The sequence below is a fragment of the Schistocerca gregaria genome, chromosome 8, assembly GCF_023897955.1.
Source record: "Schistocerca gregaria isolate iqSchGreg1 chromosome 8, iqSchGreg1.2, whole genome shotgun sequence".
Classification (NCBI taxonomy): Eukaryota; Metazoa; Arthropoda; class Insecta; order Orthoptera; family Acrididae; genus Schistocerca; species Schistocerca gregaria.
In genome coordinates this window covers 155,181,635-155,205,740 of record NC_064927.1, presented here as the reverse complement: position 1 = coordinate 155,205,740, position 24,106 = coordinate 155,181,635, and the positions used below count along the sequence as shown (strand labels likewise).

At 45.9% G+C, this 24,106-nt stretch overlaps 2 protein-coding genes across 2 annotated transcripts in view; one reads left to right on the top strand and one right to left on the bottom strand.

Moving 5' to 3' along the window:
• LOC126284274 (basic salivary proline-rich protein 4-like) overlaps nt 1–4,293 on the top strand; it is a 57,133-nt gene extending 52,840 nt beyond the window's left edge. The window contains exon 4 of the mRNA XM_049983090.1: nt 3,032–4,293. Within this exon, the coding sequence (XP_049839047.1) occupies nt 3,032–3,298 (267 nt within the window). The 3' untranslated portion in view covers nt 3,299–4,293. The remainder of the gene's footprint in view (nt 1–3,031) is intronic.
• LOC126284273 (uncharacterized) overlaps nt 1–24,106 on the bottom strand; it is a 626,414-nt gene that overhangs the window by 581,552 nt on the left and 20,756 nt on the right. The window lies entirely within an intron of this gene.

Genomic DNA, 24,106 nt, shown 5'->3' with positions numbered 1-24,106 from the left:
CATTTGTTGACCTGGTGATGACTTAAAATAAAAAAGAGTGGAAAATAAACGAGATATTAATATAACAGCTTGTGCTATTCCCTCCATTTCCTTGTATTCTCACACAATCTCTTCATTTCCACTATTGTTTTCCCACGCCTTTATCCCAGTTTCTCCAACCTGTCCCCCGTGCATGATGTAGGATATTTCTCGTCCAGCATTTCAACAGTTATTCAGCTTTCATTTCCTCTCCCATTCTCTTAATATGATCAGACCACTTCAATTCATACTCCTAAACCATCACACTCATTGATTTCTTTTGCCCAATCTCTTCTCGATTTTTTTCATTTATAACTCGATTTCTTCTGATCTTCAGCCGGCCGGAGTGGCCGAGCGGTTCTAGGCGCTTCAGTCTGGAACCGCGCGACCGCTATGATCGCAGGTTCGAATCCTGCCTCAGGCATGGATATTTGTGATATCCTTAGGTTAGTTAAGTTTAAGTAGTTCTACGTTCTAGGGGACTGATGACGACAGATGTTAAGTCCCATAGTGCTCAGAGCAATTTTGGTTTTTAAAGGACATCATATTTACGCCAGTGACTGTAACACTTTCTTTATTTCACGATTGCAATTTCGGCCTTAGGCCATTATCAAGTGTACCTGAAAAATACAGAATGTTTATAAATTATTTAACAAAATCGTTGTGTATCTTGGTATTCGGCCGATTACACAGAATGAAAAATGTAATTCCATTCGTGATGCTGTTACATATTGCAGGCACACATATCCATGTGTCATAAAATAACATAGTCTATAGATACTCATGTTCGTTACCCCATCATTAGTCACTTATGCACTAAGCTGCAACGGCAGATTACTGTTTACAGGCTACTGGTAGCCATTTTGGCGAGTGCAACAATATCTGTAATCCGTTTTCGCGCCAAAACGGCTATCAGTAGCATGTAAACAGTAATCTGCCGCTGCAAAAGATTGGTTCAAATGGCTCTGAGCACTATGGGACTTAACTGCTGTGGTCATCAGTCCCCAAGAACTCAGAACTACTTAAACCTAACAAACCTAACGACAACACACACATCCATGCCCGAGGCAGGATTCGAACCTGCGACCGTAGCGGTCGCGCGGTTCCAGACTGTAGCGGCTGGAACCGCTGGCCACTCTGCCCGTCCCTGCCGCTGCAGCTTACTGCATAAATGACTAGTGATGGGCTAACGAACATGAGTGTCTACAGACTACGTTATTTTAAGACATATGGATGTGTGTGCTTGCACTGTGTAGCAGCGTCACGAATGTATTTAATAGTAATGACAACGACATATAAATGTGTCAGCTACTTTTAAGCTGACATGTCCTAAAGCCAGAAAAATGTAAGTAACATGCTTACGCAATTACATTTTTCATTTTGTTTGATCGGCCGAATACCAAGATACACAACGATTTTGTTAAATAATTTATAAACATTCTGTATCTTTCAAGTACACTTGATAATGGCCTAAGGCCGAAATTGCAATCGCAAAATAAAGAATGTGTCACAGTAACTGGCGTAAATATGATGTTTTTTTATAAAATTCTACATGACTGTGAATCCAGGTATAAAAAGTTAATACACTCCTGGAAATGGAAAAAAGAACACATTGACACCGGTGTGTCAGACCCACCATACTTGCTCCGGACACTGCGAGAGGGCTGTACAAGCAATGATCACACGCACGGCACAGCGGACACACCAGGAACCGCGGTGTTGGCCGTCGAATGGCGCTAGCTGCGCAGCATTTGTGCACCGCCTCCGTCAGTGTCAGCCAGTTTGCCGTGGAATACGGAGCTCCATCGCAGTCTTTAACACTGGTAGCATGCCGCGACAGCGTGGACGTGAACCGTATGTGCAGTTGACGGACTTTGAGCGAGGGCGTATAGTGGGCATGCGGGAGGCCGCGTACCGCCGAATTGCTCAACACGTGGGGCGTGAGGTCTCCACAGTACATCGATGTTGTCGGCGGAAGGTGCACGTGCCAGTCGACCTGGGACAGCACCGCAGCGACGCACGGATGCACGCCATGACCGTAGGATCCTACGCAGTGCCGTAGGGGACCGCACCGCCACTTCCCAGCAAATTAGGGACACTGTTGCTCCTGGGGTATCGGCGAAGACCATTCGCAACCGTCTCCATGAAGCTGGGCTACGGTCCCGCACACCGTTAGGCCGTCTTCCGCTCACGCCCCAACATCGTGCAGCCCGCCTCCAGTGGTGTCGCGACAGGCGTGAATGGAGGGACGAATGGAGACGTGCCGTCTTCAGCGATGAGAGTCGCTTCTGCGTTGGTGCCAATGATGGTCGTATGTGTGTTTGGCGCCGTGCAGGTGAGCGCCACAATCAGGACTGCATACGACCGAGGCACACAGGGCCAACACCCGGCATCATGGTGTGGGGAGCGATCTCCTACACTGGCCGTACACCTCTGGTGATCGTCGAGGGGACACTGAATAGTGCACGGTACATCCAAACCGTCATCGAACCCATCGTTCTACCATTCCTAGACCGGCAAGGGAACTTGCTGTTCCAACAGGACAATGCTCGTCCGCATGTATCCCGTGCCACCCAACGTGCTCTAGAAGGTGTAAGTCAACTACCTTGGCCAGCAAGATCTCCGGATCTGTCCCCCATTGAGCATGTTTGGGACTGGATGAAGCGTCGTCTCACGCGGTCTGCACGTCCAGCACGAACGCTGGTCCAACTGAGGCGCCAGGTGGAAATGGCATGGCAAGCCGTTCCACAGGACTACATCCAGCATCTCTACGATCGTCTCCATGGGAGAATAGCAGCCTGCATTGCTGCGAAAGGTGGATATACACTGTACTAGTGCCGACATTGTGCATGCTCTGTTGGCTGTGTCTATGTGCCTGTGGTTCTGTCAGTGTGATCATGTGATGTATCTGACCCCAGGAATGTATCAATAAAGTTTCCCCTTCCTGGGACAATGAATTCACGGCGTTCTTATTTCAATTTCCAGGAGTGTATTTTTGGTGTTCTGTGTACAGGGCAGCTGCGACGCTGGCAAGCAGTACTGCTGCTATGACCTGAAGCCCCAGGGCGACGGCTTTGGCATCGACCGACCCTACGGCGGCGGCGGTGAAGGGCCCGTCACGTTCGGCGGTCGACCTGACGGTCCTCGAGACATTCCCGAAGTGCTGGTTGGTCCCGGCGGGCCCACAGGGATCATCGGCGGCCGACCGAGGCCGGAGTACTACGAGGACGACGACTATGACGGATTCGGAAGGTCCGCCAAGAAGGACCAGAAGCTCTGAAGAACCCACCAGCGACTCGCTCGCATCGCGTGCCGCCCCTAGCAGCCACATCCCTCTCCCGGGCTGCCAGGACACCTGTCACTTGAATGAAATCACCAATGCGTCTTAGTCAAATGTCCATTCCATACTCCAAAGCTGCTGTTCGGTTAACACAGCTTCGTGATTCACGCTTGACAAAGTCCAGTGGTGGGTCAAGCTGCCATCCACTTGGCGGTCCTTCTCTGACCTACAGTTCTAACAGTGTTGCCAGTCCCCGAGAAACTCGCGATCTTGAGAATGCGCTAGCGAGTGCATGCCGTATCGCAGTGCTGCTTTCCTCCACCCGTAATCATTGTTCACGAAGTTATTTTAATCAAATTAATACCTCCCTTGTATGTAATTCATCCGTGCTTCTAATAATCAAGACATCACCCTGGCAGTGAAGGAAATGTGTTACATATCCATCTGAGAATGGGGGACATTTTAGTGACAACAGCTTTTTAGTAACAGCTGTCTGACTGTTCAGTGATTGTTACCACAGCAGGTTATGGAACAACAGTTTCCACCTCTTTTTCTTTTTATTGTTGCGTGTGTGTATGTGTGCAACTTTCAAATGTATTAGGACGAATAAGAATCAGGCTGAAAGCTCAGTCTCCATCCACAAAATATTTCGATTCGAGACATCAGTGGATCTTGTTCAGATCCAAATCAGTCCATTTCAAGCCATTTCATTGTGCTTCCAATGTGTAATCAGAAGAACTGCTTTAATGTACTTTGCACCCTCTTCATCTCGCATACATAACGAACAAAGAACACAGAATTTCTTCTCCAAGTCACGTCAAGAGATTTCATTCAGTGTAAGGGACTCACAAGGGTCCAGTAGGCGAAAGCTACCTTAAATGTAATCTGTATATTGTGTATGTTAGTATTAAAGGTATCTTTCTCCTTGTAAGTTAAGCTGAGAAAAATGTGCATTATTTATTCTTAAATATTCTAAATAAATAAGTAACTACAAAGATAGATTTGTCTGATTTTCCACACCTACTGATCTTTTGCTGACGGAGAAACTACACAAGGGAAAAAAAGAGCTGTTAGTGCAGAGGTATGTTTCAGTAAATACTAGTTCTTGTCACCGATATTTTGCTGCTTCAGAAAGTATTGCAACATATGTTTAAAACCAACACTTGAAACTTAAAATGCTACTTAGTAGCCGGTGGTTGTAATTAAACACTGTGTTCAGGCTGCAGTGCGGGCTGTCTACATCGCAGGATGCCGGAACATCGTAGATGTGTTCATTAATAAGAGCACTCACAGAGTATGCTGAAAAAAATTATAATTACACTTTCTGCCACCAAGTGAAAATATGGAATCGTAATCAGTGGTAATGTGGTGAGGATGCAGGAAAAGACATGATAACAGGGCACGTAATTAGGACATCGTCACAAGTTATAACACGTGTTCAGTATGATATCACGACTCAGCAACATGTCTCTACGGGATGGACGACAGTTTCGCGCAGCATATCCCTTGTAATCAGAGCGATATGTAGTCGTATGCTATCTTTCATATCAGAAAGAGTCTGAATACGTCCCTGACCGACACGATTTTTTGATATTCCTACAACCAGAAGTCACATGGATCTGGCTCAGGGAATCTGAAAGGCCACTCATACTGAAATTATCTAGAAATTGAAACGTCCCCTTAGAAAAATTGTACATGACTGTGCTTAAGCTGACACACAATATTTTTAGCGCAACGCAATCTGACTTCCAAAAATCCCTACGAAAGAATGGCCCTGACTAACATTAACCTATACGTTTCACAAATCACTTACCTCACAAAAATCTTCGTTACTCAAGCTACTGCAATACCGCGAGCGCCACTACTGCCAGCTAAATAAAAGATTCAAACTACGGAAGGCACTAACTACTGATAGGTATAGTTAGCAAATGAAAGATTTTAACATACAAATTTCAAAACTCCCCCATCCCTCTACCCACGTCCACCACTGCTGGCGGCTCACCTCCAACTGCGCAACGCTACGCGCTGTTAGCATCCAGCTGCCGCTGCCCAACACTACAATGGCGAGTATTACAACAATGCCAACCAGCCACAAACTGCACACGGCACAGCCAGTGATTTTCATACAGAGCGCTACATGGCGGCGGCGTTACCAATAAAAAAACCTAAACAGCCTACTTACATAGTCCCCATGCTCCCCACAAAAAAGTTTACAAATTGTTTTGGGCAGTGACCAATACAGATTTGAAATTTTTTTTCATAATTATGTTAAGAAAGACATCTAATGCACACACTTATTAATACAATCCTGGCCGGGTCGCCATATGAAACGTCCCCTTAGAACAATTATACAAGACTGTGCTTAAGCTGACACACAATATTTTTAGCGCAACGCAATCTGACTTCCAAAAATCCCTACGAAAGAATGGCCCTGACTAACATTAACCTATACGTTTCACAAATCACTTACCTCACAAAAATCTTCGTTACTCAAGCTACTGCAATACTGTGAGCGCCACTACTGCCAGCTAAATAAAAGATTCAAACTACGTAAGGCACTAACTACTGATAGGTATAGTTAGCAAATGAAAGATTTTAATAGAGAACAAACAATGTATTTACCTTAGTAGTCATAATATATGTATCACTTCATGACACCAATTCTTACAAATTTCAAAACTCCCTCATCTCTCTACCCACGTCACACCACTGCTGGCGGCTCACCTCCAACTGCGCAACGCTACGCGCTGTTAGCATCCAGCTGCCGCTGCCCAACACTACAATGGCGAGTATTACAACAATGCCAACCAGCCACAAACTGCACACGGCACAGCCAGTGATTTTCATACAGAGCGCTACGTGGCGGCGGCGTTACCAATAAAAAAACCTAAACAGCCTACTTACAAGATGATGCTGTCGTTACCGAAGGTTCCTCGAAGCAGATCTTCCACCCGGTATGCGATATGTGCTGTCGCACCATCTTGCCTGAAACTAGTGGTGCAGACACAACTGCGTTCTTGCAAATCTGGAATCACATGCTGCACAAGGAGGCCTTATGACTTGCGGATGTCACTGTACACCTACCAGGCACGCGAGCTGTGCTAAAAAAAAAACAAACTGAGAATGAAGGAGCTTGTGGCACCCATCACACAGTCATATAAGCTGATCGCAGTGGGTACTCCTGAACAGCGTGTGGTAGAGTAGAACCCCAGATGTGACAGTTCTGTGCATTCACGTCACTGTGCAGTGCAAATCGAGCCTCTTCTGTCCAAAGAATATTCCGTAGTCGCATTTCATCCATTTCCATGCGTGCCAAAAAACGAAGGACAAAGTCACGGCGCTGTAGGCCTATCTTGGGGTTTCCTTCGGAGCACATTCTTAATCTTGTATTGTAGGGGAATCATTGTAAAACGCACCGCAAGATCTTTTGAACTGGTAACTAGAGGAGAGACAATTCCTGTGACATAGCTCGATCACAGGCTGCAGAATTTGAGGCATGCGCTGTACGGTCGGCTACAGCTACAGCAACTTTATCAACAACTGTCATGGGAATTGGAAGCCTCCCTCTCCCTGCTGCACACCACCTAACTTGTTTCTTCAAATTTCTTGATCATATTCTTTGACCCATTTATTATTGACATTGGACCTCCTCGCAGCTGTTGCTGTCGGCGATATTCTCACAATGCAGCGCTGTTATTGCTACCGCTCTGATGAAACGAACTTTACTACTAGTGCACGGTCTTTCTCCTCAACAGCCACTGCGTTTCGTACCAAAAAGTTCAACCTTCCTAACACTTTACACCAAGAGTCACTTCACAATATACACTGATGCTCATAAATTAAGGATAATTGCAGAATGTTGTGCCACACAACGTGGCACTACACAAAACTCGCGCTAATAGCATAGGCACATAGGGAACACATTTGGTGATAAGTTGAGAAAACCGTCCCTAAACACATATGCTACAAAACGTCACTGTTTCCTGCGCATGTATCTCGACATCAACATGGGATATGATCAACATACACACGTACACAGGCCGCACAACGGATTGGCATACTCTGGATCAGGTGGTCGAACCGCTGCTGGGGTACAGCCTCCCATTCTTGTCCTGTCGGAGCTCCTGAAGTGTCGTAGGGGTTTGAAGACGTGCAGCGATACGTCGACAGAGAGCATCCCAGACGTGCTCGATGTGGTTTAGGTCTGGGGAACAGGCAGGCCACTCCATTCTCCTGATATCTTCTGTTTCAAGGTACTCCTCCACGATGGCAGCTCGGTGGGGCAGTGCTTCATCACCCATCAGGTGGAAGGTGGGACCCACTGCACCCCTGAAAAGGCGGACATACTGGTGCAAAATGACGTCCCGATGCACCTGACCTGTTACAGTTCTTCTGTCAAAGACATGCAGGGTTGTACGAGCTCCAATCATAATCCCACCCCACACCATTAAACCACTATCTCCATACAGGTCTTTTTCAAGGACATTAAGGGTTTGGTAACTGGTTCCTGGTTGAAGCCAGTTGAAAACCCGGCGAGAATCACTGTTCAGACTGTACCTGGACCCGTTCGTGAACATACTCTGTGACCACTGTTCCAATGACCATGTACTGTGTTCTTGACATCAGGCTTTACGGGCTCTCCTGTGCCCAGGGCTCAGTGGAATGCACCTTGTACGTCTCCGGGCGAATAAACCATGTCTGTTCAGTCGTCTGTAAACTGTGTGTCTGGAGACAACTGTTCCAGTGACTGCGGTAAGGTCCCGAGCAAGGCTACCTGCAGTTCTACGTGGCCGTCTGCGGGCATTGATGGTGAGATATCGGTCTTCTTGTGGTGTTGTACACTGTGTACGTCCCGTACTGTAGCGCCTGGACATGTACTGTGTTTTTGACACCAGGCTTTATGGGCTCTCCTGTGACCAGGGGTCAGTGGAATGCACCTTTCATGTCTCCGAGCGAATAAACCATGTCTGTTCAGTCGTCTGAAGACTATGTGTCTGAAGACAACTGTTCCAGTGGCTGCGGTAAGGTCCCGAGGAAGGCTACCTGCAGTTCTCCGTGGCCGTATGCGGGCACTGATTGTGAAATATGAGTCTTCTTGTGGTGTTGTACCACGTGGCCGTCCCGTACTGTAGCGCCTGGACACGTTTCCTGTCTGCTGGAATCATTGCCATAATCTTGAGATCACGCTTTGTGGCACACGGAGGGCCCGTGCTACGACGTGCTGTGTTTGACCAGCCTGCAGTCGCCCTAGTATTCTACTCCTGCTAACGTCATCAATATGTGTTCTTTGAGCCTTTTTCAACACTCAGTCACCATTAGCACTTCTGAAAACGTCTGCACTCTTACGCGCTACACCTTAGTCTGACAGGCACCAATACACCTCTGCGTATGTGGACTGCTGCCGACACCATCGTGTGACGACCGCAGGTCAAACGCACCGCATGATCATACCCTTAGGTTATTTAAACCCGCAAACCGCCCACCAGAGCGTTGTTTCACCATTATCCTTCATTTATGAGCATGAGTGTACTTTGGCACATATGAACTACTTTGAGATAACTACTTTCTGTTCTGAATACGAGGAGATCATTCTTGATGTTTTACATTTCTGTGTAATATCGTTAGGGTGGAAAGAATTCGTACAACTAAGCTTCTAACGAAAGAAAAATATAGCTATTAGCAAGTGTATGAACGGAGAAGCCCAGCAAGATTTCTGAGCGCCCAGGTCATTATCATTGATACTGGCGAACGCAAATGTAGTCAGTGTACGCGCAACTGAAGCTTACTTCGTCAGCAGAAGTCCTTTTAGCTTTTACGACATACTTGTGGTATCCAGTGTGATTTCTTATACGATGTCAAGGATGTTTGGACAAGTAGATACAGCCTGTAGTCCGTCCATTGCCTGAAGCCATTACGGCAGATTGAGAACAGAGCCAACATAAACATGCTGGAAAACATTCACTTCAGAAAAATAAGCAAACTGTCATACAGCGGCGTGGCGACGGCTGACAACGTAAGTTCAGCTCTCATTGCCGCTTGACAAAAATGGTAGTGTTTACACTGTTTGTAAGCAGCTCTCTGCAAATTCGATAGTACACCCTTACCAAACAGAGTGCATGTCTGAATAGACAATGGTGGATTTTGAAATACAATGATGTGCAAAACGTAAACACACGTGGAGGAGCTCATGGAAGGAGATGATATTCTGCGAATGGCATGGGCAGCCCATTCTGCAGATTTAAATCTCACCTAGCACGTATGGGGTGCGTTGGAGACACGCATTACAGCGCATCTACATGCATCAACGACCGTACACCGTAAGTTTTCAACCGCGCTGGTGGAGTAATGGAACGTTCTACCAAACTAACTCCTTACCAGTTTTGTAGACAGCATGGGAGCACGTTGCAGAGCATGCATTGCCGACCATGGTGATCACTCACCATATTAAGGACCATTCGTAATGTCAAGGCGACCGTCAGGCGTCGCGGTAAGTTCGGTAGTTATTGTATTTGAATAAGTGTCATTTCTGTTCGTCTGATTGCGCGTTTCTTTCAGTTACATTTTTTACTATACTGCAGCAGTTCTTTCTGTGTGTGGTCATAGTTTCATCGAGCTATGTTACTTGACAGTGACACATCATACAAAAGTTATTGACATCCTTAAGTTTTGCACACCAGTGTACTTGAGACGCAACATACATCGAGCATCTTCGTCATTATTATACGAGGATTGGAACTTTAATAGTGGAAATTATTTACTTACTGCTCCAACAAAATAGATATGTGTTTCAAAGTTTTACCGACCTTCAAAGTACTCACCGGCATTGTATATAACCCGTTGCCAGCGATGTGGAAGTCGTAGGATACTCTTGGCAGTGCCAGCTGTATTGACAGTTCGAGCGGCGCGGTCTGTTGCTCTACGAATTTGTAACAGTTCCGAAGCGAATGCCGTGAAGTGTTTCCTCCAGCTTAGAAATCGAATTGAACTTACGAGGGCTTAAGTCAGAGGAGTGGTATGTCTCTATGCTGTTTATTTTTGGAACACAACCTACGACCATTTAGAGACAAAAGTGATGACACTTTCTGCAGGACCTGACCATCATTTTGCAGGTCAATGCTCAAGCACGTACAGTGCAAGGCTTTACTGATTTGTTTGACTGATGGGACTGCTAAGTGCTACACCACCTACTGCACTCCCCTGACTTAAGCCCTCGTGAGTTCAACTCGATTTCTAAACTGAAGGAAACACTTCACGGCATTCGCTTCAGAACTGCAACAAATTCGTGGGGCAATAGACCGCACCGCACGAACGGTCAACACAACTGGCACTGTTAAGAGTTTCCTACGACTTCCACGTGGATGGCAAAGGGTTTGCACACAATGCTGGTGACTACTTTGAAGGTCAGTGAAACTTTGAAACACGTATCTATTTTGTACGAGCTGTAAATAAATAACTGCCATTATTAAAGTTTCAACCCTCGTATTATATTCCTTCTCCACACAGGAGGATAAAGAGGTACTAACAAGTGTTGTGCTTAGTCATTCGTATGACTGTGAAATTATATACATATCTTTCTGTTCTCTTCTGCACTGATCGACGGATATCCAGTACGTATGGTCCAGTTATAGGATGTCTCATACAGATTTCTGGAAAAAAAATAGACCTGAAGAGGGCGTTTTCTTTTCATAACTTAGTTTGCTTTGGCACTATAGCCGGCCGATGTGGCCGTGCGGTTCTAGGCGCTACAGTCTGGAACCGCGAGACCGCTACGGCCGCAGGTTCGAATCCTGCCTCGGGCATGGGTGTGTGTGTTGTCCTCAGGTTAGTTAGGTTTAAGTAGTTCTAAGTTCTAGGGGACTGATTACCTCAGAAGTTGAGTCCCCTAGTGCTCAAAGCCATTTTTTTATTTTATTTTTTTGGCACTATCCGCTGTGATGACAAAAGTAATGACATAGAGTTTTATCTAAATTGTGAGATAAATACAGAAACTTTCAATACCCGAATGTTAATATCACTCCATTTAGGAAAGGACTAATTTGGTCAACGTCGGAAACAGCGGAAAGGCCTTCATAACACAGGATGATTATAATTAAACTTACGGTGTTCCGAATTCAGTAGTGCGTGCTGTAAACATCGCAGGATGATGAAAATCGTAGGTATTTTCATCAATCGGTGCGCTTGTAGAATATGCTGACCTGCGGTCGTCGCTCGGTGGCGCTGGCAGCAGTCCACATACGCAGAGGTGTATTGGTGCGTGTCAGAGTACGGTGCAGCGAGTAAGTGTGCTGACGTTTTCAGACGTGCTAATGATGACTGTGTGTTGAAAATGGCTCAAAGAACACATATTGATTTCGTTACGAGGGGTCGAATACTAGGGCGACTGCAGGCTGGTCAAACAAAGCAGGTGGTAGCACGGGCCCTCCGTGTGCCACAAAGCGTGATCTCAAGATTATGGCAACGATTCCAGCAGATAGAAAACGTGTCCAGGCGCTACAGTACGGGACGTCCACGTGGTACAACGCCACAAGAAGACTCATATTTCACCATCAGTGCCCGCATACGGCCACGGAGAACTACAGGTAGCCTTCCTCGGGACCTTACCGCAGCCACTGGAACAGTTGTCTTCAGACACATAGTCTTCAGACGACTGAACAGACATGGTTTATTCGCTCGGAGACCTGAAAGGTGCATTCCACTGACTCCTGGTCACAGGAGAGCCCATAAAGCCTGGTGTCAAAAACACAGTACATGGCCATTGGAACAGTGGTCCCAGGTTATGTTCGCAGATGAGTCCAGGTGTGAACGAGCAACCAGATACCAACCCCTTAATGTCCTTGAAAAGGACATGTATGGACGTCGTGGTTTAATTGTGTGGGCTGGGGTTATGCTTGGTGCACGTACAACCCTGCATGTTTTTGGCAGAGGAACTGTAACAGGTGACGTGTATCGGGACGTCATTTTGCACCAGTATGTCCGCCTTTTCAGGGGTGCAGGGGGTCCCACATTCCTCCTGATGAATGGTAACGCACGGCCCCACCGAGCTGCCATCGTGGAGTACCTTGAAACAGAAGATATGAGGCCAATGAAGTGACCTGCCTGCTCTCCAGACCAAAACCCCATCGAGCACACCTGGTATGCTATCGGTCGACCTTTCGCTGCACGTCTTCAAACCTTTACGACACTTCAGGAGCTCCGACAGGCACTGGTGCAAGAATTGGAGGCTATACCCCAGCAGCTGCTCGACCACCCGAACCAGAGTATGCCCAATCCGTTGTGAGGCCTGTGTAGGTGTGCATGATCATATCCCATATTGATGTCGGTGTACACGCGCAGGAAACAGTTTTGACTAACAAATCTGTGTCGTGTGTGTTCCCTATGTGGCTATGCTATTAGCGCTAGTTTTGTGTAGTGCCACGTTGTGTAGGAACCACATTCTGCAATTATCCTTAATTTATGAGCATGAATGTATGGAGCCATCCCTCTGCACATAACTATATGAACGCTGACACTCCTAACACTGGGGAATTGTTGCAATTTCGTCGTACAACAAACAAAATTGTTCAACGTGAGCTCTTCCTTCATCCTTATCGGAGCCGCATTGGGTTCCACCTGCCCTCAGAAATATCCTCTGTATTGCGTACTGTGTAACAGGCGGCTACAATACCAAGGGAGCAGTCGCAGCAGTCCAGTGTGGGACAGATCTTAGGTGTACCCAAAGCTAAAGCTCCACGATGGGTTAATATGTGAAAACATGATGACCAGGCAGTTTGTCCATCTATTCAACACCCAGCATTCTGTGTGTTAACGTCTGTGCAGGCGTAGTGACTCAAACATGCAGGAGAACCATCATGAACCAAGTAGAAATGGCTACATTATGCTAGTGGCACGTTACCACAAGTAATCAAGATACATAGTAAACAGGAAATTTATTTGCTTATGTCCAGTAACCGTGTTTAGAAGAATATGCTGTCCCAACAAACATCCACTAACAGAGACTGAGCAGGTGAAAATATGAAGATCCGTCGGTAACATATCCGACCTACAGACGCTGGTCATGGAAACAGTAACGGATGCTTCGCATTTTATTGTAGAAAACAGGATGTGTTATTCACTTATGTATGCTGCAATCATATTGTTTTGTATACACTGATTACAAAAATGATTCTATATCGCGGTTCCACGTGCGAAGCAGTACGCTATTGTCAGATGCGAATCGCCAACACGAATTATATCCTAGCAAAGTTCCGTCGACAGTAATCTGAAATGCTAATTATGAAGCAGTTATTCAGAATGTAATCGGGAGATTAAAAAATATTGCTTTTTTAAAAACAGGCGACCCCTTTTGAAGTAAGAAATAACTTTTTAAGTCACAACGACGAATTCATTACCTAGTACATGCGCTGCACGTATTTGCTTATTACTCCTTACTATAACGTCTACGTTTTAATCACACTATAAAAATGTTTAACTTATAAATAGGTTATTAAAATGTGAGGCTTAGTGTAAATCTGTAATTGGCGTCCTCATGGAGAGAATCATTTTAGTGGGGAAAATGGAGACCGGCCATGCATGTATTAACTGCCCAACTTTCATTGTTCATTATGAGGGGATAGATGACCTCAGATGTTTAGTCCCATAGTGCTCAGAGCCATTTGTTCATAATGGCAGGGATAACCAGGTGAACTAAGAGCCATCTGGGAGATTTGATTGTGAGTTTAATGATCCATAACATTTGCTGGAGCCTCAATGTTAGGTATACATATAAAGTTTTTGTTTATTTTTTACACAATCACTTTTTATGGCACAATCATAATCGGTCTCGGCCCACAATGGTTACCTTCAGATGCTGTGGGCGGGCATACAGTGAACAAACGTTGATGTATTAAGTTGGACAATTCAAGAATATTTGTTCACCGTTTGCCGCCCATAGCATCTGAATATGGCCACTGAGGGCTGAAACCAGTTATGATTGTGTCATTAAATGCGATCGTCTCAAAAATAAAAAATAAAACTTTATGACAAACCTGAATGTCGTTGCCCCCGCCTCCTCCCACACACACGTACAGCAAAGGATAGAAGATGGAGAGAAAGATACAACGTAGCTAGGAGCAAATATTCGACACGTAATTCAACGTAGGAAACAGGAATTAGAGTGGAATTCAATTGTCAACAAAGAGCACGTCCACACACCAGGACGAAAAACGCAGCTGACATTCGACGAAGGAAGTCCAGTTCTATTCGTCTACTCGTATTATAGCCGCCACACACCTCCAACGTCTGATGAGGCGAGAGCAGAACACAACTGGAAACTGTCGCAGTTGATGATTTCAGTGCTAACGAGTGGGAAACTACTTTGGCTCTCGTGCTCTTTAGAGACCATGTCTCCCTTAGTGGCCTAATAAATCAAAGACTTTAACAAGATGCTATTACGTCCGATCTCTGGTGACCTGCAGATAAGGTAAGCCTCCATAATGTCATGCAGATTTAAGGGAAATATAACGTCGCACAACGAAAAAATATTATTAAAGGAAACTAAAAGAGATGGCTCAATGAACCATGAAAATGCGAGTACCAGACGGCACATGATAATATTAATGAAGGGTCATCCATCTACAACAGAAAAAAGCGGTCACTGTAACGATTTGGTTTGTTACCATAAAACATCAATATATGAATTACCGACTGAGATACATGTGAAAATTTAATAAATACACAAGGGATTGTAATTGTGAAATCTAAATTTAGCACAGGTGGATGAACATCATAAAAGCTGGAAATAAGTGCTGGAAATTCTGAGCCCAGCTCGCCCTCTGGATTAAGTACTTAAGTGGAAACATGCTTCAGTACTACCGCAAGTCTCCTCTCACCAGTCGTATGATACCAAGTCTTTACTCTCCGATCGCCTTACTCGTCGATCTCTGCCTTAACGTTCTGAAATTCGGCTGTTTCTACCAGCCTAGGAGTCTCGACAGCCAGATGCAGCAGACCTTGCGAGTTCCGTCCAATAATAATTCTGTAAAGAAGTTAAAGGAACTACTACTGTAGCGGATTTTGTCATGCTGAATCAATGATGATCTGGCACGTGGCGGAAGATAGCAAATCTCTCCCACTGCTTGACAGGTTTTTAAACCAGGCCTATCCAATGACATGTAGGTACACGTGGGAAAGCACGCAATACACAAATAATTGTTGTGGACCAATCAAAGGGCCCACTGCAAGGTTCTAAATTAACAATTTTTTTGTGCTGACTGTAAGACTGTCTGGTAACAGCACAAGTCTGCCATTCTAGCGTCTGCACCTGGCCACACACATTATCTTCCCAAAAGATTTATTTGGCCGTCGTACAATGGAGTTTTATGACAGACAGGCTGGTGCTTGGACTACGCGGTGTGCAGAGATGGGTCGAAGCGAATTCTGCGCAGTCTACCTACTACCTACATTGAAGGGCAGCCAGCTCTGAAAACGTTTATAGCTCCCCCAGGTCCTTTTAAGAAAGCTTCTATGTCGCCCAAGCCAGATAGAAAGCTTTCACTGCTACAGGCCCCGAACTGTAATAAAAGGGAGACATGAAGTAATTAGCTGGACAGTTACTGGTATTATTGAATATTGTCTGCAGTCATGAAGCAGCATAAAAGGGTCGACTACATTGACCATGTGGATGTGCATATAACATAATGAAATATAATGAAGCGCCAAAGAAACTGGTATAGGCATGCGTATTCAAAAACAAAGATATGTAAACAGGTAGAATACGGCGCGGAGGTCGGAAACGCTCAAAAATGGTTCAAATAGCTCTAAGCATTATGCGACTTAACATCTGAGGTCATGAGTCCCTTAGACTTAGAACTACTTAAACCTAACTACCCTAAGGATATCACACACATCCATGCCCGAGACAGGATTTGAACCAGCGACCCTAGCAGCCACGTGGTTCCGGACTAAAGCGCCTAGAATCGCTCGGCCACAGCGGCAGGCCGCTCGGCAACGCCTATAAGACAAGCATCTAGCGCAGTTGTTCGATCGTCTACTGCTGCTACAATCCCAGGCTGTCAAGATTTAAGTGAGTTTGAACGTGGTGTTATAGTCTGCGCACGAGCAGTGGGACACAGCATCTCCCACGTAGCGATGAATTGGCTGATTTTTCCCGTACGACCATTTCACGAGTCTACCGCGAATATCAAGTAAAACATCAAATCCCCGACATCGCTGAGGTCGGAAAGAGACCCTGCAACAGCGGGGCCAACGACGACTGAAGATAATCGTTCAAGATGACAGAAGTGCAACCCTTCCGCAAATAGCTGCGGATTTCAATGCCGAGCCATCAACGATTGTTAGCCTGCGAACCATTCAACGAAACATCAAAGATAAGGGGTTTCGGAGCAGATCGCCCACTCGTAAATCCTTGATGACGGCACAACACAAAGCTTTACTCCTCGCTTGGGCCCGTCAACACCGACATTGGACTGTTGATGACTAGAAACATGCTGCCTGGTCGGACGAGTCTCGTTTCAATTTGTATCGAGCGGATGGACATGTACGGGTATGGAGACAACCTCATGAATTCATAGACCCACATGTCAGCAGAAGACTGTTCAAGCTGGCGGAGGCTCCTTAATGGTGCGAGGCATGTGCAGTTGGAGTGATATGGGACCCCTGATACGTCTAGATACGACTCTTAGGGGTGACACGTACGTAAGCATCCTGCCTGATCACCTGCATACATTCACGTCCATTGTGCATTCCGACGGACTTGGGCAATTCCAGTAGGACAATGCGACACTCCACACGTCCAGAATTGCTGCAGAGTAGCTCCAGGAATACTCTTCTGAGTTTAAACAGTCCCCCTTCACACCATACTTCCCAGACATGAATATTATTGAGCATACCTGGGATGCCTTGCAATGTGCTGTTCGGAAGAGATCTCCACTCCCTAGTATTCTTCCCTGCAGGATTCACGGTGTCATTTCCCTCCAGCACTGCTTCAGACATTAGTCGAGTCCATGCCACGTCGTGTTGTGGCACTTCTGCGTGCTCACTGGAAGCCCTACACGATATTACGCCGGTGTACCAGCTTCTTCGGCTCTCAGTGTATGTTGCATGACAATTTCAGAAGACAATGCCACATAATACCTCCCACACACCTGTAGAAGCCCTAGTACCCATTGCATCCATCCCACAGGAAGAGAGAGTCCAGATATAATCAAAAAAAATCTCAAACCCTGACCGAATAGGAGGCTGAAAGCCCAATGGTGCCATAGTCCGCCAATAGGCGTCACGGAATGCAGTTATGGTGAGGCATGTAACTAGCACACTGCTGTCCCAGCTGTTGTCAGCCTTAGTGATCAGAGCCGCTACTTCTAAGTCAAGTAGCTCCTCAATTGGCCTCTCAAAGGTTGAGCGCACCCCGCTTGCCAACAGTCCTAGGCAGGGATATGATAAATTACATTAGAATCCACTTGCAGATTCACATGGCAGGGGAAATTACGAATCCAATCGTCACAAACATGCATGCATATTAAGTGATATAAAAAATTGATAAGCGAATTTGCCTGTTAAATCAGTTCCAGAATCTAGACCCACCTAAATATCGCGACATTGTGGGACCAACAGATGATAAGATCAGAATAAATTTGTAGCACCTGGAGAGCATCTTATTAAAAAGGATCCCAAAACGGCGTCGACCTTTAAAAGGAAAGGAAACCTGTTTTGTTCAAATTTGCTTGTTGGCCGCGCTCTCACAAAAGAATACACTTTTTTCCTTGAGGCACGCCTTAGAGTTGGCCCCGCAATGGAGCAGTTAACCTAAGGGCTTGTAAGACAGCGTCGTCCTCACCTCAAGAAAGCAGTGGGTGATATCAGGACAGCTTCCCCTTTAAAGATAGCTGTGCAGACTATGTTTTAGAGTCGGAGGCACTCTGCCTAGATTAGTGGTTCCGAACCTGGGGGTAATTACCCCTGAGGGGTAAAATGAAATTTTCTGAGGGATAAAAACTAAACCATTCGATTCTATTTCAGTCATGACACTGAATTATTTTCAAAATATCGTTATTATTACCACAGTTTTATAAGACGCTAATGCTGATTATTAATTTTTCTCCGTTAGTAGCATTAATGCAGTGGAGGTTACAGGTTTCTCATATAGCTCACTCACTATTGTGCTTTCTACAACGCTGATGAAAAAAGTGAGACATATACGTAACAAATGTTAAATATCTCAAGAAATTGTCTCCTCCAAGTTGTAGATACTACCAGCAGTAATCCAGAAATTGTTTTATTACTCGCTTCGAAACAGATCTATAGTGGTGTACACAGTATTATTATTATTATTATTATTATTATTACTATTACTATTAGTGGCTGTGGCCTAACACAAAGCATTAACAGCCTAATGTCTTCCAATTTGTGCCAATTCAGAAGTAAGGATTTGTGAACAGTAAGCATAGTGTTCACATTTCAAGTTCGTTTATTTTAAATGAGGTTACAGTGTGCAGGTCAAGGAAGTGACGCGGTGCAGAGGACTAAAGCAGATGAAGTATGTTTTGTAACGAATGTCTCCCCTCACTGTGAACAGTTAGCTTTTTGTCTGAGAAGGATCTGTGGGTAGCACTTGCGGTGCGCCATGAATTCCTTTGTCATTTAATCTACCCCCCCCCTCCCCCCCCCCCCCCACAATCACACAAACTAAATATAATTCTTCTTTCATCATTTTAAGAATAGAAATGTTCTAAGAAAAGCCTTTCATTCTACACGTTAGTTAGGTACTAAAGTTGGTGATAATGTGTGGGAGGGGAGGGGGGTAACAGACAGCGGGGGTGGGGAAGAGACAGGGGGATACTAGCTAATGTCTGATTGCACTCAAGGGTAATGGCTTAAGAAAGATTTGGAACAGATGGCCCTGTTGAATAAAACTAGCAGAGCCACACTCTCCTGTCCACTCCAAAGCCGTCCTCACATGCAATGAGGGATTTGACACTGACACGGACAGGAAGTCCAACCTCACGAAACACAGCTCCAGTGTCACATGGGGTTTGCTAATTAACATGATGGTGCCGGCCGCGGTGGCCGAGTGGTTCTAGGCGCTTCAGTGCGGAACTGCGCGACTGCTACTGTCGCAGGTTCGAATCCTGTCTCGGGCACGGATGTGTGGGGCGTCCTTAGGTTATGTGTCCTGGGTTAGTTACGTTTAAGTAGTTCTAAGTTCCAGGAGACTGATGACCTCAGATGTTAAGTCCCATAGTGCTCAGAGCCATTTGAACCATTTTGAACATGATGGTTTTTCGTGATTAGTGTGTGGCCACACTGCGCTTAAGAAAACGCTAAATACGAGTGATATGAATACATTTTACAGCTTTGTGCACTGCGTAAAGTAGATCAACAGTTGAGGAGGGATGGGTGTTTGTTTCAGCATGACAACGTACCCTGCTATAAAGCAGCATCTCTGAAGCAACGGTTTGTGGACAGTAACATTGCTGGAACGGATTGACCTGCCCTAAGTCCCGGCTTGGACCCAAAAGAACACCCCTGGAATGAGTTAAAACGTCGACTTCGTTCCAGACCTGAACGTCAAATATCACTCACTACCTACTCTTGTTTTGGTTCTTGAGAAAGAATGGGCTGTCATTCCTCCACAGACTTTCAGACACATCGTTGAAATTGTTCCCTGCAGAGGTCATGCCGTCATAAAGGGGGAAGGTGGACATAACCCAAATAAATGTCCACTAATAGCTGTCCGAATAGTTTTGATCAGATAATGTATAAAGTTGTTAAATTACTGTTTACATAAAATACCATCTACTGCGTCATTTCTCCCCTTATCCTACCATCTCCTTTTGGCTACATGTACCTATTATGAGACACAACAGCCACTTCATTCTTCTTTAGATTCCTGGTAACTCCAGAAGACTGGTACCAACACGTTTTGGAGCTAATATTCTCTCTCTTCCATGTTTTTGGTAACATATTATCAAATGGTTCAAATGGCTCTGAACACTATGGGACTTTACATCTATGGTCATCAGTCCCCTAGAACTTAGAACTACTTAAACCTAACTAACCTAAGGACGTCACGCAACACCCAGTCATCACGAGGCAGAGAAAATCCCTGACCCCGCCGGGAATCGAACCCGGGCGCGGGAAGCGAGAACGCAACCACACGACCACGAGCTGCGGACAACATATTATCACTTAGCAGCAGTCTCACAAGTACAGAAGCTGTACCACACATCGGTAAGTTCGTTAGAACCCAGCACAAAGCAGAAGCACTTGCCGCTCCTCGTCCATTGCGAACAACAGTGTCAGTGATTTGAGTGTTGACGACAGGCTGTGCATCAGTATCTGTGGTAGAAAGTGTGACGATTGTGTACCGTTTCACGACGTTATAAGAAAGGCATCAGAGTCTGTGACTAAAGCCATCTGGTGGCATTCGTCTGTAACTTGTCTTTCCATGATGGTAATCTCACTCACTCACTGTCCAAAGATCTGTAAATACCTATGAGTACTCAACTGAGTGCTCCACGGAGCTTCGGCTATGTGTAACTGGGATTTAAGAAACAAGGTTAGATCTCGAATGAGGTGACAGATTGATTCTCAGTGTAATTACAGATTTAAGTGGAATGTAACAGTCTGAAGCCAGTGAACGTTAACTATGAAGTAGTCAATTGACAGGTTGGGTTGTAACATATAGCGTGATGTAGGTTGTCACCTTAATCAGAAAACTGATGAGTATCTGTCATTTTTTCCGTTTCATCGTAGCTCATTGTCACTCATGGATACTTTATTTTTCAGAAAATGCATAACTTCGATAATGATATAGTTGTTTACTCAGAATTTGATAAGCTGAAATATGGTCAAGATATGGACATCATAAAAATTAGCTCCGTGCTGCAACATTTAATATATTCTGTGCCTCCACACCTTTGAACGCATTTATTATTTTCCATCATTAAGAATATAGATGCAATTAACAGAAGTCTTCAATGCCACTTTGCCAACTCACAACTAAACTATCATCTTTCTGCCTAACCTACGCTTTGTGGTACTACACAGATCAGCATGCAAGCATAATTAAGATATTGTATTTCCTGGATTCAGCATCACGCAACCATATTGTTCTCGCAGGAGTTTCATCCTTAGCTTTTTAATCAGACAAAAGCCACAGAACAGAAGAAACTCATTCCTGGGAGAGCACTCTCTTTTTTTGTAAACAGCGAGGAATATTGCAGAAGATAAAGGTGTTACGTAAAACAGTAAGGACGAGAAACTTTTACTAATGTAATAAATAATATTAGGTCTACAACTTTTCAAATGGTTCAAATGGCTCTGAGCACTATGGGACTCAACATCTTAGATCATAAGTCCTCTAGAACTTAGAACTACTTAAACCTAACTAACCTAAGGACATCACACACACCCATGCCCGAGGCAGGATTCGAACCTGCGACCGTAGCAGCCCCGCGGTTCCAGACTGCAGCGCCAGAACCGCACTGCCACCGCGGCCGGCTCTACAACTTTGCTTCCACCGTTTTGCAATAGACGGCAGTAGCGGCAACTGGGGTTCAGGTGGTTGGTCATAGGAGTAATACAGCTTAGGCATCTGTAAACATAACGCCATAAAAATACGCTCCCGGAAATGTAAAAAAGAACACATTGATACCAGTGTGTCAGACCCACCATACTTGCTCCGGACACTGCGAGAGGGCTGTACAAGCAATGATCACACGCACGGCACAGCGGACACACCAGGAACCGCGGTGTTGGCCGTCGAATGGCGCTAGCAGCGCAGCATTTGTGCACCGCCGCCGTCAGTGTCAGCCAGTTTGCCGTGGCATACGGAGCTCCATCGCAGCCTTTCACACTGGTAGCATGCCGCGACAGCGTGGACGTGAACCGTATGTACAGTTGACGGACTTTGAGCGAGGGCGTATAGTGGGCATGCGGAAGGCCGGGTGGACGTACCGCCGAATTGCTCAACACGTGGGCCGTGAGGTCTCCACAGTACATCGATGTTGTCGCCAGTGGTCGGCGGAAGGTGCACGTGCCCGTCGACCTGGGACCGGACCGCAGCGACGCACGGATGCACGCCAAGACCGTAGGATCCTACGCAGTGCCGTAGGGGACCGCACCGCCGCTTCCCAGCAAATTAGGGACACTGTTGCTCCTGGGGTATCGGCGAGGACCATTCGCAACCGTCTCCATGAAGCTGGGCTACGGTCCCGCACACCGTTAGGCCGTCTTCCGCTCACGCCCCAACATCGTGCAGCCCGCCTCCAGTGGTGTCGCGGCAGGCGTGAATGAAGGGACGAATGGAGACGTGCCGTCTTCAGCGATGAGAGTCGCTTCTGCCTTGGTGCCAATGATGGTCGTATGCGTGTTTGGCGCCGTGCAGGTGAGCGCCACAATCAGGACTGCATACGACCGAGGCACACAGGCCCAACACCCGGCATCATGGTGTGGGGAGCGATCTCCTACACTGGCCGTACACCTCTGGTGATCGTCGAGGGGACACTGAATAGTGCACGGTACATCCAAACTGTCAACGAACCCATCGTTCTACCATTCCTAGACCGGCAAGGGAACTTGCTGTTCCAACAGGACAATGCACGTCCGCATGTATCCCGTGTCACCCAAAGTGCTCTAGAAGGTGTAAGTCAACTACCCTGGCCAGCAAGATCTCCGGATCTGTCCCCCATTGAGCATGTTTGGGACTGGATAAAGCGTCGTCTCACGCGGTCTGCACGTCCAGCACGAACGCTGGTCCAACTGAGGCGCCAGGTGGAAATGGCATGGCAAGCCGTTCCACAGGACTACATCCAGCATCTCTACGATCGTATCCATGGGAGAATAGCAGCCTGCATTGCTGCGAAAGGTGGATATACACTGTACTAGTGCCGACATTGTGCATGCTCTGTTGCCTGTGTCTATGTGCCTGTGGTTCTGTCAGTGTGATCATGTGATGTATCTGACCCCAGGAATGTGTCAATAAAGTTTCCCCTTCCTGGGACAATGAATTCACGGTGTTCTTATTTCAATTTCCAGGAGTGTACTAGTCGATTTGTGATTGCGTCATAAGGTTATTCTCGATGAAGTACGTCAACTTACGTACCCGTTTCTCGCCATTTGCGGAAAGTCCTAATTTTCTGCTTTAACATGAAGAAATCTGCGGCTGTGGCATTTAAAATGCTGGGCAAGACCAATGGCGAGGGAATTGTTAGTGAAAGAACGCGCAGAGAATGTTTTCAACGCCTTAAGAACGGTGATTTTGATGTCGAACACCGGCATGGCGGTGGAAGGCAGAACGTTTTCGTAGCTACTGAAACAGACGAAGGCGGTCACAGGACATCATTATCGAAAGCAATTCATGCGTTCGAGCCCAGCACTGAAACACAAACGACCACGATACAGCGATAGACACGTAAAGGTAATTTTGCAGAAGGTCAGCGCTCGATCCCATCTCGTAAAACCCGTCAAAATATACATGGAAACGTTGAAGTGAGAAGTTCTATCCCTCCCATACGTTGCTCTCTCTGACTACCACCTTTTTCGATCAGTGGCATACAGTCTGGCTGACCAGCATTTCCGATCATATGAACAAGTGCAAAATTGAATCGATTCATGGATCCCCACAAAAGACGCCCAGTTATTCCGCCACGGGATTCGTATGCTGTCCGAAAAATGGGAGAATGTAGTGGCCAGCGATGGGCAATAGTATGAATCATAATTTTTTGGTACGTTTTTCACAGTGAAGCCCCGAACTTCTAGGAAAATCAGCGGAAGCAAAGTTGAAGATCTAGTAGCATATAGCAGGTGGTG